This window comes from Vipera ursinii (assembly GCF_947247035.1).
Source record: "Vipera ursinii genome assembly, chromosome: Z".
NCBI lineage: Eukaryota > Metazoa > Chordata > Lepidosauria > Squamata > Viperidae > Vipera > Vipera ursinii.
Window position 1 is genome coordinate 94,889,360 of NC_139517.1, and position 14,962 is coordinate 94,904,321.

General features: G+C 36.4%; 1 protein-coding gene across 1 annotated transcript in view; it reads left to right on the plus strand.

Moving 5' to 3' along the window:
- The window catches only part of DGKB (diacylglycerol kinase beta), a gene marked incomplete at both ends in the record, with an annotated part of 339,119 nt that overhangs the window by 63,347 nt on the left and 260,810 nt on the right, over positions 1-14,962 (plus strand). The window contains 3 exon segments of the mRNA XM_083379029.1: positions 7,970-8,028; positions 8,030-8,081; positions 14,243-14,316. Of these exon segments, the coding sequence (XP_083235155.1) occupies positions 7,970-8,028; positions 8,030-8,081; positions 14,243-14,316 (185 nt within the window).

Here is a 14,962-nt window from a genome sequence, read left to right on the forward strand (position 1 = left end):
ACCAATGACTGGGTAGACCACAATCCAATAAAAATGATTTGGAAAGGAATTAAGAAGAAACCTAGATGGTCTCTAAACAAATCGATATTGAAGGACAAAGAATTCCTAAAACTAGTGATAAAGGAAATGGAATTTTTCTTTAAAATAAACAAGAAGGAAGAAACATCACTCCAAAATGTTTGGGACACTGCTAAAGCATATTTTAGAGGCCTGGCCATAACTTATACTGCTAAGAAGTCTAAAGAAAAGAAACAACTACAATTAAAGTTGAGGGAGGAACTTAGAAAACTAGAATTAGAACTACAAATAGATCCAGATAAAGCAATATTCAAGAAACAAATGGAAATAATAAAGCACAAATTAAACTTAGCTGAGATGGAATTAATGGCTTAACAGATTAAATGGGTCAAACAGAATTTCTTTGAAAATGCTAACAAAGCCGGGAAGATGGCTAGCATATAGACTGAGAAAGGAAAAAGAAAAGAAAATAATAAAAAAAACCTCCAGGATAGAAAAGGAGAAATACAGTTTCAAAATGATGCAATAAAAAAAATTGTGAAAGAATATTATGAGACACTTTATAAGGCAAAGGAAAGCTCCTAGGAAAAAAATAGAGCAGTATTTAATAAAAGCAAATTTACCGAAAATTCCCCAGAATATCCGAAATATATTGAATGAACCAATATCAATGATGGAAACTATAGAAGCTATAAAAAGGCAAAAAAGGGACAAGACTCCTGGGCCAGACAGACTACCTGAAGAATTCTACACTGCGTTACAAGACGTGCTTACTCCGATCTTGAAAGAACTTTGTAATGAAACTCTCCTGAAAACCAAAATACCAAAGACATGGACTGAAGCTAATATCTCTTTAATACCTAAAGAAGATACAGACTTGACACATATAAAAAATTACAGACCAATTTCATTACTAAATGTAGACTATAAATTTTTTGCTTCGATAATAACAGAAAGAATTAAGAAATTCTTGTTTGAATTTATACACACAGATCAAAATGGCTTTCTGCCTAAAAGACAGATAAAAAATAATTTAAGAACAATTTTGGATGTTTTAGAGTACTATGAAGCTCATCCAGGCAAACAGATGGCCTTGATATTTCTTGATGTACAAAAGGCATTTGATAACTTAAATTGGCAATTTATATTTCAGCAACTTGTGGAAATGGATTTTGGGGAAAACTTTATGAATGCAATTCATGCAATTTATGATAAACAGACTGCCAGAATAATCATAAATGGAGACTACACAGAAAACTGTAATATTAAAAAGGGCACAAGACAAGGATGTCCTTTATCTCCATTGCTATTTATATTAACTCTGGAAGTATTGAACAGAAATGTTAGACAAGACCCTGAGATTAAAGGACTGGAGATAAATGGTGAAAAATATAAATTGCAGGTATTAGCGGATGACTTGGCTTTTATATTGGAAGAACCTCTGGAAACAAGCACAAAATTGTTGGCCACAATAGAACAATATGGTGAGGTCACAGGCCTGATAATTAATAGAGAAAAGACTAAAGTTTTGACAAAGAACTTAACAAAAAACAGAAAATGCAACCTGCAAGAAAAACAAATCTTCAAATAGTTAAAAAAGTTAAGTACTTGGGAATTTACTTAACAGCAAGATGTATAACAGTGAAAGGACAACTATACAAAATTATTAAAACAAATAAAACTGGACTTAGAAAAGTGGAAAAATCTCCAACTGTCAATACTGGGGAGAATAGCTACAATTAAAATGAATATCTTACCGAAAATACTTTTTTTATTTCAAACTATTCCGGTAAAATTAGAAAAGGCTTCTTTGATGAACTGAATACCATAATACTGAAATTTATTTGGCAAGGGAAAAAACATGAATTAAAGTGAAATTGCTATAGGACGTTGTTGATTATAATAGGAGTATTAGCAGCTTTTGGGATTATATTTATAGATATAGTTTTAATAATAAACTGTGTCAGAGGAAGATGGGGGGGGAACAGAGCATTTTGTGTTCAATGACAACAGTTCCATTATAGTCTAGGATAGGTTTTCCTGCTGGTGAAGGTTAAGATGTAATAGAGGAAATGAGCTTCACAAGGCAGGAGACTGAATATTCTAAAGTCCACTATTGGGATAAGTAATAGAAAATATATTATGAATCTTGCGTAGCAATGACATGAATCACTTTGATTTGATGACAATTATTCTTATGTTCAGTTGCCTGATAAATTTCACCCAGCCAAATGGAACCCAGACTTCAAATATTAGTCTTCAATATGAAGTATTAAGATCAAGTAATATGTATTGGCCACAGAAGCTGCCTGGTTGACTCTGTCTCAACCTCAGAATACATATATCTACCAACCTGTACTGAACAGGCATAGTTGGTTGCAGACCATTACTTTCAACAAAGGCTCCATCCTGCAATGGATTGATTTAAGCTAAAAATAATAAGCTATAATTTGAATTAAATTTATGAACAGATGATGTTCAAATGTTGTTTCTTATACTGGTAATGCTAACAGAGGAAATTCAGTGCATTTTTCATGTGTAACTATGAGAATGGCTCTAATGCAGCATTCTTGATTTTGCAGAACAAGACCATTGCTGTGTACTGTATTTATTGGGATTGCTTTAACTTCAAATAACAATTCAATTTAGTGGTGTTGTTGTTAATAATAACTTGGCTTCCAGATCATAACTTGGTAATAATGCACAGTAGATTTACCTGCAGTATGCCACTTTGTGATATTACTATATTTCATCTCTTTTTGAAAAAAAAAGATTTAGATAGACACTTTCTAGTTTTCTCCTGTTTCATAGTCTTGTTTTGGACTGTCTAGTGATTACAAATTATAGAAATTTAATAAAGAATTAAAATAAAACACATTTTTTCCTATTGATGCATACATATTGTGCAATTGTGATGAGAATAAGAGGGACTTTAAAAAAATGATGAAATTTAAAAAGTCACCCAAGTGAGCTACCACAAACCCAAAAGAAAAGTCTGGATTTAAAATCAGATAAATAATATGCAGCAATATTTACTTTGAAATGTTTTTTGCTGCCACATGTAACTCAAAATATGTAATATGATCATTTTTTTACCTGAGGGACATGATAAAATACAGCCAATGCCAGTTATTACCACTGATACAACTGCTTTGTTCAAGTTTAGTTGCCAAGGTGGCAAGCAAATCTAAACTATCCCAGTTTGCAAATAGAATATCATTTTTTGAAAGCAACTGCTATTTTTTCTAGATAGGCTAAAAATGAAAATCTGTTAGCATTGAGAAATATTGTTATATGCTTTTAGTTTAACTTCTCAATTATTTCAAATATATATATTTGGTACATATACATATACATATATTTAATAAATTTAAAAACTGGAATCCCGGGTGTAGACATTTGAAGTTAGTAAAAATAAAAACGATGAACTCTGGGATATAAGAGAAAATTCCCTTCCACAGCAGAATCAAGCCTGCGATGACCCCACACAAGGGAACAAGCCGACCTCCTTGACTCTACTTTGAATGAAGAGCCTGTCAGCCAGCGCATGACTACGCGCGGCGCGACGAGACGTATGTGCCTAACAGCTGATATGTGCCAAGCAGCTGCTAGGCACAACTTTTAAAAATCAACCAGAGACCGGCCTTTTCCAGCAAAGCTGGAACCACTGTGATTATAAATGAGCGAGCTTGCCACAAACAGGCCACACCCACATTCCACAATTTGAATGTTATAATTGACATACAAGTGTATGTACTGACTCCCTTATCATTCAGCCCTTGCTCTGATGATGTCAACAGCTTGTTGACGAAAGCTCAGCAATAAAGAAAAATTTTCTCTTATATCCCGGAGTTCATCGTTTTTATTTTTACTAACTTCAAACACATATACATGTACATACTGTATACATGTACATACATACATAAATATATGTACATACATAAATACATATACATATACATATACATATCCCGGGCATATCTGTATAGCAATATGAGGTTCTTGAACTCCAGGAAGAATATAAAACAGCTGTTTATTGTTAAAATAGTATAAACAATAAAAACAACTATTTACAAACCTAAAACAACCTAGCTTTCGCTGGTCCACTGCCAGCATCATCAGAGTAAATGCTAGGGGGTGGGAAGTTTGTTTACAAACCTTGTTGATTCAGTGTCCTGCCCATTGATCTTGTGATAGGGCCGCCCATCCTAACTAACCGTAAATATCCTAGCTGTCCCGCATCTCCTTGTGTGTGTTTCAGTCCTATTGCTTTCTTTATATATATTCAGATACCCATATATACAGATGGATATGTGTGTGTGTGTGTGTGTGTGTGTGTACACATATACAGAGAGAGAGAGAATTATAATCTTCAGTGTTTTTGTTGTCAAGACGATGGGATAGACTTTCTCTAATTAATCTTATTTAAGAAGCTTGATCATGGCCTTACATGGTATCACCAACCTCACACCATTGCATTAGTTCTTATTGTGAAAAAAATAATTATCATCTATCTATTATTTAGCTGCTATTATGTCTAGATACATAAATAGATATATGCGAATTTGGACTTCATTTAATTTAATTGCAATCACTAAACTCATTTTCACTGTAACAATGGTTGAATGCATCATTGTTGAGTGGGATTTTTCCATTTTTACCACAGTAACATGTTTAACATATTAATCTATTATTTCTGACCTCCATTTTAGGAACACCAAGCAACAATGAAAAAAGAAAGAAGTTGTTGTTGTTGTTGTTGTTAGCTGCGAAGTCGTGTCCGACCCATCGTGACCCTATGGACAACATTCCTCCAGGCCTTCCTGTCCTCTACCATCTTCTGGAGTCCATTTAAGCTCACGCCTACTGCTTCAGTGACTCCATCCAGCCACCTCATTCTCTGTCGTCCCCTTCTTCTATTGCCCTCGATCTTTCCCAGCTTTAGGCTCTTCTCCAGTGAGTCCTTCCTTCTCATTAGGTGGCCAAAGTATTTGAATTTTAGCTTCAGGATCTGGCCTTCTAAAGAGCAGTCAGGATTGATTCCTCTAGGACTGACCGGTTTGATCGCCTTGCAGTCCAAGGGACTCGCAGGAGTCTTCTCCAGCACCCTAGTTCAAAGGCCTCAATTCTTTGGCGCTCAGCCTTTCTTATGGTCCAACTTTCACTGCCATACATTGCTAATGGGAAGACCATAGCCTTGACTATACGTACTTTTGTTGACAGGGTGATGTCTCTGCTTTTTAGTGTGCTGTCTAGATTTGCCATGGCTTTCCTCCCCAGGAGCAAGCGTCTTTTAATTTCTTGGCTACAGTCCCCATCTGAAGTGATCTTGGAACCCAGGAAAATAAAATCTGTCACTACCTCCATTTCTTCCCCATCTATTTGCCAGGAATTGAGAGGGCCAGATGCCATGATCTTGGTTTTCTTAATGTTAAGTTTCAACCCAACTTTTGCACTCTCCTTCTTCACCCGCAACAAGAGGCTCTTTAGTTCTTCTTCACTTTCTGCCATTAGAGTGGTATCATCTGCGTATCTTAGGTTGTTGATATTTCTTCCGGCAATCTTAATTCCAACTTTTGATTCATCTAGCCCTGCCTTTCTCATGATGTGCTCTGCATATAAGTTAAATAGGCAGGGCGACAGTATACAGCCTTGCCGGACTCCTTTCCCAATTTTGAACCAATCAGTGGTTCCATGTCCAGTTCTCACTGTTGCTTCTTGACCCGCATATAGGTTTCTCAAGAGACAAATAAGATGGTCTGGTACTCCCATCTCTTTAAGAACTTGCCACAGTTTGTTATGATCCACACAATCAAAGGCTTTAGCATAGTCAATGAAGCAGAAGTAGACGTTTTTCTGGAACTCCCTAGCTTTCTCCATGATCCAGCGTATGTTGGCAATTTGATCTCTAGTTCCTCTGCCTCTTCGAAATCCTGCCTGTACTTCTGGTAGTTCTCGATCCACATACTGCTGAAGTCTAGCTTGTAGGATTTTATGCATGACTTTACTAGCATGAGAAATGAGTGCAATGGTGCGATAGTTTGAACATTCTTTGGCACTGCCTTTCTTTGGAATTGGAATGTAAACTGATCTTTTCCAATCCTGTGGCCACTGTTGAGTTTTCCAAATTTGCTGGTAAATTGAGTGTAGCACTTTTACTGCACTGTCTTTTAAGATTTTGAATAGCTCAGCTGGAATACTGTCACCTCCACTAGCTTTGTTGTTGCTCAGCTTTTCTAAGGCCCACTTCACTTCACATTCTAGGATGTCTGGCTCGAGGTCAGTGACCACCTCATTGTGATTATCAGGGACGTTAAGCTCATTCTTGTATAGTTCTTCTGTGTAATTTTGCCACCTCTTCTTAATCTCTTCTGCCTCTGTTAGGTCCCTGCCATTTTGGTCCTTTATCATGCCCATTTTTGCATTAAACGTTCCCTTCATCTCTCCAATTTTCTTGGAAAGATCTCTGGTCCTCCCTATTCTATTGTTTTCTTCTATTTCTTTGCACTGTTTATTTAAGAAGGCATTCTTATCTCTTCTAGCTATTCTCTGGAATTCTGCATTCAATTGGGCATATGTATGTTTTTCTCCCTTGCCTTTCGCTTCCCTCCTTTCCTTAGCTATTTGCAAAGCTTCCTCAGACAGCCATTTTGCTTTCTTGCATTTCTTTTTCTTTGGGATGGTTTTGGTTGCTACCTGTTGTACAATGTCGCGAACCTCTGTCCATAGTTCTTCAGGCACTCTGTCTATCAGATCTAATCCCTTAAATCTATTTGTCACCTCTACTGTATATTCAACAGGGATATGATTTAATTCATACCTGAGTGGCCTAGTGCTTTTCCCTACTTTCTTCAGTTTAAGCTTAAACTTTGCAAGGAGAAGCTCATGGTCTGAGCCACAGTCAGCTCCTGGTCTTGTTTTTACTGACTGTATAGAGCTTCTCCATCTTTGGCTGCAGAGCATATAGTCAATCTGATTTCTGTGTTGACCGTCTGGTGATGTCCATGTGTAGAGCCGTCTCTTGGGTTGTTGGAAAAGAGTGTTTGCTATGACCATTGTATTCTCTTGACAAAATTCTATCAGCCTGTGCCCTGCTTCATTTTGTACTCCAAGGCCAAACTTGCCTGTTATTCCAGTTATCTTTTGGCTTCCTACTTTAGCATTCCAATCCCCCATGATGATAAGGACATCATTTTTTGTTGTTAGTTCTATAAGGTGCTGTAGGGCTTCATAGAACCGGTCAATTTCATCCTCTTCAGCACTGGTGGTTGGGGCATAGACTTGGACTACTGTGATATTGAATGGTTTCCCTTGGATTCGAACTGAGATCATTCTGTCATTTTGAGGATTGTATCCCAGTATTGCTTTTCCTACTCTTTTATTGACTATGAAGGCTACTCCATTTCTTCTGAGGGATTCTTGCCCGCAGTAGTATACCTGATGGTCATCTGAATTAAATTCACCCATTCCTGTCCATTTTAGTTCGCTGATACCTAAGATGTCGATGTTCAGTCTTGTCATCTCTTGTTTGACCACGTCCAGCTTTCCTTGATTCATGGATCTTACATTCCAGGTTCCTATGGAGAAAAAATCTTTACAGCATCGGACTTTCCTTTCACCACCAGACACATCCACAGCTGAGCGTCCTTTCGGCTTTGGCCCAGTCGCTTCATTCTTTCTGACGCTACTAGTACTAGCCCTCTGCTCTTCCCCAGTAGCATATTGGACGCCTTCCGACCTGAGGGGCTCATCTTCCAGCATCATATCATTTTGCCTTTTGGTACTGTCCATAGGGTTTTCATGGCAAAGATATTGGAGTGGGTTGCCATTTCCTTCTCCAGTGGATCACGTTTTGTCAGAACTCTCGGCTATGACCTGTCCGTCTTGGGTGGCCCTGCACGGCATAGCTCATAGCTTCATTGAATTACGCAAGCCCCTTCGCCACGACAAGGCAGTAATCCGTGAAGGGGAAGAAAGAAGTAGCTGTCAGCAAACAAACAAACTAGCTGATTGAAACAAGATGCAGAGCAAATTCTCTAAGTATTGATGGTCAAGGGCTTCAGGTGTGATTTGCCATTGTCATTTTTAAGTATTTGTATACTTACTATTAAAATGTTTTCTGTAGTGACAGAATGGAAGTTAAGCTTGGTCACAGGTTGGATCACAGATAAAAGCATGGCATCTGTACACTGAACAGTATCACATTGTATAGTGAACATTCATCTTAACTTTCTAAAATACTTTCCTGTGTTTGTACACAAAAGGATTGCTGTATGATTCTGCATATACGAGAACTCCATTGAAAATTAGTTGATATTAATATAAAGAATGGCTGGCTTTTGTACCTATAATATTTTTTTACCATAACTCTAATTATAACATTATTTATAAAATCACATTATTCTCTTGTAGTTAAAGGAACAAAATAACCTCCAGGTGTCTCCATGGATCTTTTGTTAGAATGAAAGAAATATAAACTTCTAACATTAGAGAGAACATTTTTTTATAATAGTTTATAAATGGTACACAGTGAAACAGATCTGGCAGATTCTACAGTTCTTTTTCTAAGAATGCCATCTGCACAGGACTTTCATGCCTGCTTTTTAAAATTGGTAGAACATCTTGCTTTCAAACTTATTAATTAATTACCACTAATAAGGTAAATTATTTAATGGATGTCATTCACAGCTGTATTGGCATATACATTCTGATCAATTACTGTATTCCGGCTGTTGTCCTGAACATTAAATATTTGATAAAATAGGGGCTCAATTCATATATGAGTTACATTAGAATATAAATTATAAAATTTCACTTAGGTCAAACTCTATTAGTCTGTGTCATGTGGAATCAAAGGGGCATTCAGAAAGCTTGCAGGCATGGACAGCAAGGCAACTGTCCTCAGTTCTTCCTTAATCTTTATTATGGCCTTAGAGCCAGGAAACACAATATATAATGAATATGCATACCAGATATATACAGAAACACATGCACCTAATAATCTATGGATATAAATAAGTACATATAAAATGCAAAACTTAACAAAGCAACAATAATAAAATACAGGTAGCTCTTGATTTACAACCACAGTTGAGCCCAAAATTTGCTAAGTGAGACATTTGTTAAGTGAGTTTTGCCCCATTTTATTACCTTTCTTGCCACAGTTAAGTAAATCATTGCAGTTGTTAAGTTAGTAACTCGGTTGTTAAGTGAATCTGGCTTCCTCATTGACTTTGCTTGTCAGAAGGTTGCAAAAGGAAATCACACAACCCCCCAAGAGGTCAGTTGCCAAGCATCCACATTTTGATCATATGACCATGGGGAAGCTGCAATGGTCATAAGTATGAAAAACAGTCATAAGTCACTTTTTTCAGTGCCATTGTAACTTTGAACAATCACTAAATGAACTGTTGTAAGTCGAGGACTACCTGTAATACAAATAATGTTGATTGCCAAGATTAGTATTATTAGATTAGTATTATTCTTAGTATTATTAGTATTATTCTTCAATAATAATAATAATAATAATAATAATAATAATAATAATAATAATAATAATAATAAAAATAAAAAATATTGAAGTTACAAGGTATCTTACCTATCTAGTCCAACCCACTGCTCAATCAGAAAACCCTATACCATTTCGGACAAATGGCTGTCCAGTCTCTTCTTAAAAATTTCCAGTGTTGGAGCATTCACTGCTTCTGGAGGCAGGTTGTTCCACTGGTTAATTGTTCTAACTGTCAGGAAGTTTCTCCTTAGTTCTAGGTTGCTTCTCTCCTTGATTAGTTTCCATCTGTTGTTTCTTGTCCTGCCTTCAGGTGCTTTGGAGAATAGCTTGACTCTTTTCTTTGTGGCATCCCTGAGATATTGGAACACTGCTATCATGTCCCCCCTCGTTCTTCTCTTCATTAAACTAGACATACCCAATTCCAGCAGCCGTTCCTTATATGTTTTAGCCTCCAGTCCCCTAATCATCTTTGTTACTCTTCTCTGTACACTTTCTAGAGCCTTAACATCTTTTTTTTTACATTGTGGTGACCAAAACTGGATGCAGTATTCCAAGTGTGGCCTTACCAAGGCATTGTAAAGTGGTATTAATACTTTATGTGATCTTATTTTATTTTATTTTATTACATTTATATACCGCCCTTTCCCGGAGGACTCAGGGCGGTTTACAGGGTAATTAAAAACCAAAAATACAAAAGTTAAAAACCAAGTTTAAAAAAGATTAAATTTATCCCTGTATAAGTAAAACCCCAATTAAAATAAATTAATCCTCAGCCTGGGCCAGAGAGCTTGAAGAGCCAGGTCTTCAGGTCCCGGCGGAATGAAAGGAGGTTGGGGGCAGTCCTCAGCTCCACTGGCAGCTGGTTCCAAAGGGCAGCCCCCCCACTGAGAAGTTCCTATCCCTGGGTGTCGTCCGCCGGCAATCTCTTACCGGTGGCACCCTGAGAAGACCCTCCCTGTGGAAGTGCACTGGACGAAGGGAACTTGATGCTGGCAGCAGGTGATCCCTCAGATATCCCGGACCCAAGCCATGTAGGGCTTTATAGGTCATCACCAGCACCTGATTCTATCCCTCTGTTAATGCAGCCTGTTGGCTTTTTTTGGCACTGCAGCACACTGCTGGCTAATATTTAAGTGATTGTCCACTAGGATTCTGAGATCCCTCTCACAGTTACTACTATTGAGCAAGGTACCCCCTATACTATACCTGTATATTTGGTTTTTCTTGCCTAAATGTAGAACCTTACTTTTTTCACCAGTGAATTTCATTTTGTTTGATAGCGTCCAGTGTTCACGTCTGTCCAGATCCTCCTGTATCTTAAGTCTGTCTTCTGGAGTATTGGCTATTCCTGCCAGCTTGGTGTCATTTGCAAATTTGATAAGTTCCCCATCTACCCCCTTGTCTAAATCATTGATGAAGATGTTGAAGAGCACTGGGCTCAGAACAGAGCACTGGGGCACCCCACTACACACTTCCCTCCATGTAGATGCGGTTCCATTAGGACCATATGCTGAGTATGGCTGATCAGCCAACTACGAATCCATCTGGTGGCGATGCTGTCTAAACCACATTTTTCTGTCTTATCAAGTAGTAGGTTGTGACCTACTTTATCAGATGCCTTACTGAAGTCCAAGTAAATTATATCGACAGCATTCCTCTGATCCACTAATTTTGTCACTTGGTCAAAGAATGCAATAAGATTTGTCTGGCATGATCTGTTTTTGACAAACCCATGTTGGTTTTTAGTAATGACTTTGTTTGCCTCTAGGTGTTCGCTGATTTGTTGTTTGATTATCTTTTCCAGAATCTTCCCAGGTATTGAGGTCAGGCTGATAGGTCTGTAATTTTCTGGATCAATTTTTTCCCCTTTTTTGAAGATGGGAACTATATCAGTTTCTGTCTACATTTTCCTTGTATTGTTATTTCTCCTTTTGTTCACTGGCTTTCTAAGGTAAAAGTTATCATTGGAGTAGCTATTCATTATAGGGGTACACTTCCAAATATCTTATCATTTGTTGTTGTTCAGAACTGTACACAGTACACTATTCCATGTACAGTATTTATATCTAAATGTACAGTGTACTATATGCAGTAAAGATTTTTAGCATGAATTTTATCTTTTTCCCCTAAATCCATATCTTGGGCTGATATATATTTTGAGTTATGTATTATGAAGATGTCCTCCCTTTCCTGATCAGTTACTGCCAATTGAAACCCCAGTTTTGTATATGTGGAGTTTGTACTTTTAGAGCCCACTTGCATGCTAAATTTGTTATGTCATCCTATACTTAAGATTGCATTATTGGCTGAATTATTATTTGATACAAAGATTTTTTTTCCCCAAAATGTACAGTACTCATAAAATATTTCGCTCTTAAATAAAGCTGAAGTAGGGATTAAATTAAAAGGGACGCGGTGGCTCAGTCTGTTAGGATGCTGAGCCTGTTGATCAGAAGGTCGGCTTTTTGGCGGGTCAAATCACAAGTGCCGCATAGCAGAGTGAGCTCCTATTACTCGTCCCAGCTTCTGCCAATCTAGCAGTTCGAAAGCATGTAAAAATGCAAGTATAAAAATAGGGACCACTACAGTGGGAAGGTAACAGTGTTCCGTGCGCCTTTAGTGTCTAGTCATGCCAGCCACATGACCACGGAGACGTCCTTGGACAAGCTCTGGCTCTTCGGCTTTGAAACGGAGATGAGCACTGGCCCCTAGAGTTGGAAACGACTAGCATGCATGTGCGGGGGACCTTTAGGGATTAAATTGTGTGTTTGAAGTTCTCAATTTATGATAATTTTTTTAGTGACTGTTTGAAGTTTCAATGGCACTGAAAATTAGTGCCTTATGACCAGTGCTCACTTTTATGGCCATTGCAGGTTTCCTACTGTCACATAATAACTATATGGAAAATTGAAAAGCAGCATATATTTATTATAGTTGTAGTATCCCAGGATACTAGGATTCTAGGATAGCTTGTGTTTCAACAGAAAAAAATATCACAGTTGAGATGCTGTAATATCCTCAGTGCAACCAGTAAAAAGAACAAATTATTTGTTTTTCAAAAAATGCTGTGATTAAGCAGAAAAGAAAAAAGAGAATGGTGAAAAAGAATAAAGAAAAAACAACAACAACAACAACAATACACATACAGAGATTTTATACAGGAACATAATGTGTTTATGTTTTTATATAACCATTTTAGTAAAGGATAATATTATATCATATGAATCTTGATTTGTGTTTTAGAATATCTGATGCTTCAATTTATTTAATGTATTTAAATTATTTTAATTTTGCTTAGAAAACTTGCAATAAATTGAGATTTTCTCTTCTGCCTACTCGTCACATATAAAAAAACAAATAATTTTCTATTTGTCTATTTTAGTAATATATTTTCTTCTAACAATATTCATTGTGGAAGGAATATTTTATGCATGAAGCTTTTTAGTACTAAAAATATTAAAAAAGCATAGTCATAAAGGACTATGCAGGCAACTCAGTGGTAGAGAGGATCACTTCTTAGGTGCAACTGTTATTAATCATAGTTAAGCACATTCATCTTATTTCTTTCCAGCATAACCAGCATAATGATCAGGTTTATTATTTCTAATTAGAGGAAGTAATATATCATGTATAAGCTTAAGATGAGTCTCATTAATTAACCTGAACCCACAGAGAATTCTACGAGATAGTCAATCTTTGTCACAATGAGAACCACTGGTTTATGCTTCATTCACAGGAATAAACAATCCTGGAATTAAACTAAATAAATAACATTGATTAAATTTCTAAATAAGCATTAAAGATGTGACAGTTGTTGAAAAAGGCTGTGATTTTATCTGTCCAGAAACTTATATGTCTCATAGATCTTCCTCTGACCAATGCAGCGATTGCCCAAATTGTGCTCACTGAATCCTGTCTGAATTCCCTGACCTCTTTTTTTTTTTCCTTATTCACAAAAAGTCAGGGCTTCCACTTCTATTTGGATTTAAAATATGATTTCAAAAGTATTAAAAGTTTACAATAAACAAAACTGTGTGCAAACCCATTAGTAAAGGCAATGCAAATGTGTTTTGCACAAAAAATAATAATAATTGTTCTTTCTTTGGTAAACTCTTGCATCATTTGAATTGGTTCTAGGAAGCTCAAGAATAAAATCTGAAGAGGATATTTGTGCTCTTTCCTTATGCAAGATGCTTCTGGCCAATTTATGACAGATTTATTTTACTGGTGATGTTTAAAATAGTGTGTTGTGTAATATTTTGTACAACAGGTAGATGCCTACATTTCTGAAGAGTAAAGTTGCTAGAGAAGCTACAGTTCAAGGATGTATGAAGGGCAATAGCTTTTGGTACATTCTTAAAATTAAGGTTATTGGAAATATATTTCTATTTCTTTATACATACATACATATATGCCTAGAAGTTTAGTTTGTATGTGTAGAGAGCTTAGTGCGTATGTTTGCATTAGTAGTCCCAAAGGTGCTTTTTCAAGAGACAACTTGACTTCCTTGTTTTTCTTTGAAGACGTTCACTTCTCATCCAAGAAGCTTCTTCGGCTGGCACAGAAGCTTCTTGCGTGTGAAGCGAAACATCTTCAAAGAAAAACAAGAAAGTCCATTTGCCTCTTAAAAAAGCACCTTTGAGACAACTGTGACATGGATGACTGAGAATCACCATAGATGTTTGCTTTGGTAATTGAATTCTTTAAATTTGAATTACACCAGCTTCATATACTCATCCACTTCTAGTTTTTGTTAACCCTAAAAGTGTAGGAAAACAAGGAGAAAGGTATGTATTTCTTCATGATCTTATTAAGATCATCAGTTTGATTTAGGCAGAAAACCAATTCATTTAATTACTTTTTGAAGAGGAAAAAAAAATGAATGCATGTATTTTACATTTTGTTTTCCAAAGCTACTTAACGCTAATTACATAGAACAATGTTAATAATAAAATGATGTTGAACTATGACCAATTTGTTAATTAGATTAGGTTATGTTTCCATTTCTACATTTATTTATTTACCTAGAGTTATATCCTTTCCTTTTTTGGAATATGTTTCAAATTGAAAAATTGCCCTGTCTTTGGTAAGCTCTTGGCTTGTTAAAGCAGTTTTATTTTATAGATCACAATAAATATAGCCTACCGTAAATATTATGACTACAGTTTTGAAGTTCCATTACAAGTGGGCTTTATTAATTATAACTAACTGTGGTTATTTGGGTCTATGTTGCAATATCTTTGGAGCTCAATTGATAATGCTGTTGGATTTTTGACCCCTCTGGACCTTCTGTTCCTTTTAGATATCCCAGTTATAAAACTGTTTCAGCCACCTTTCCTTTTTTTAAACTTTTGACACTTTCCATGAATTCAAATATTGGTTGATTCTGCAGTCTTCCTTTTAAAGAAAGGATAGATAAACTATCAGCACTTT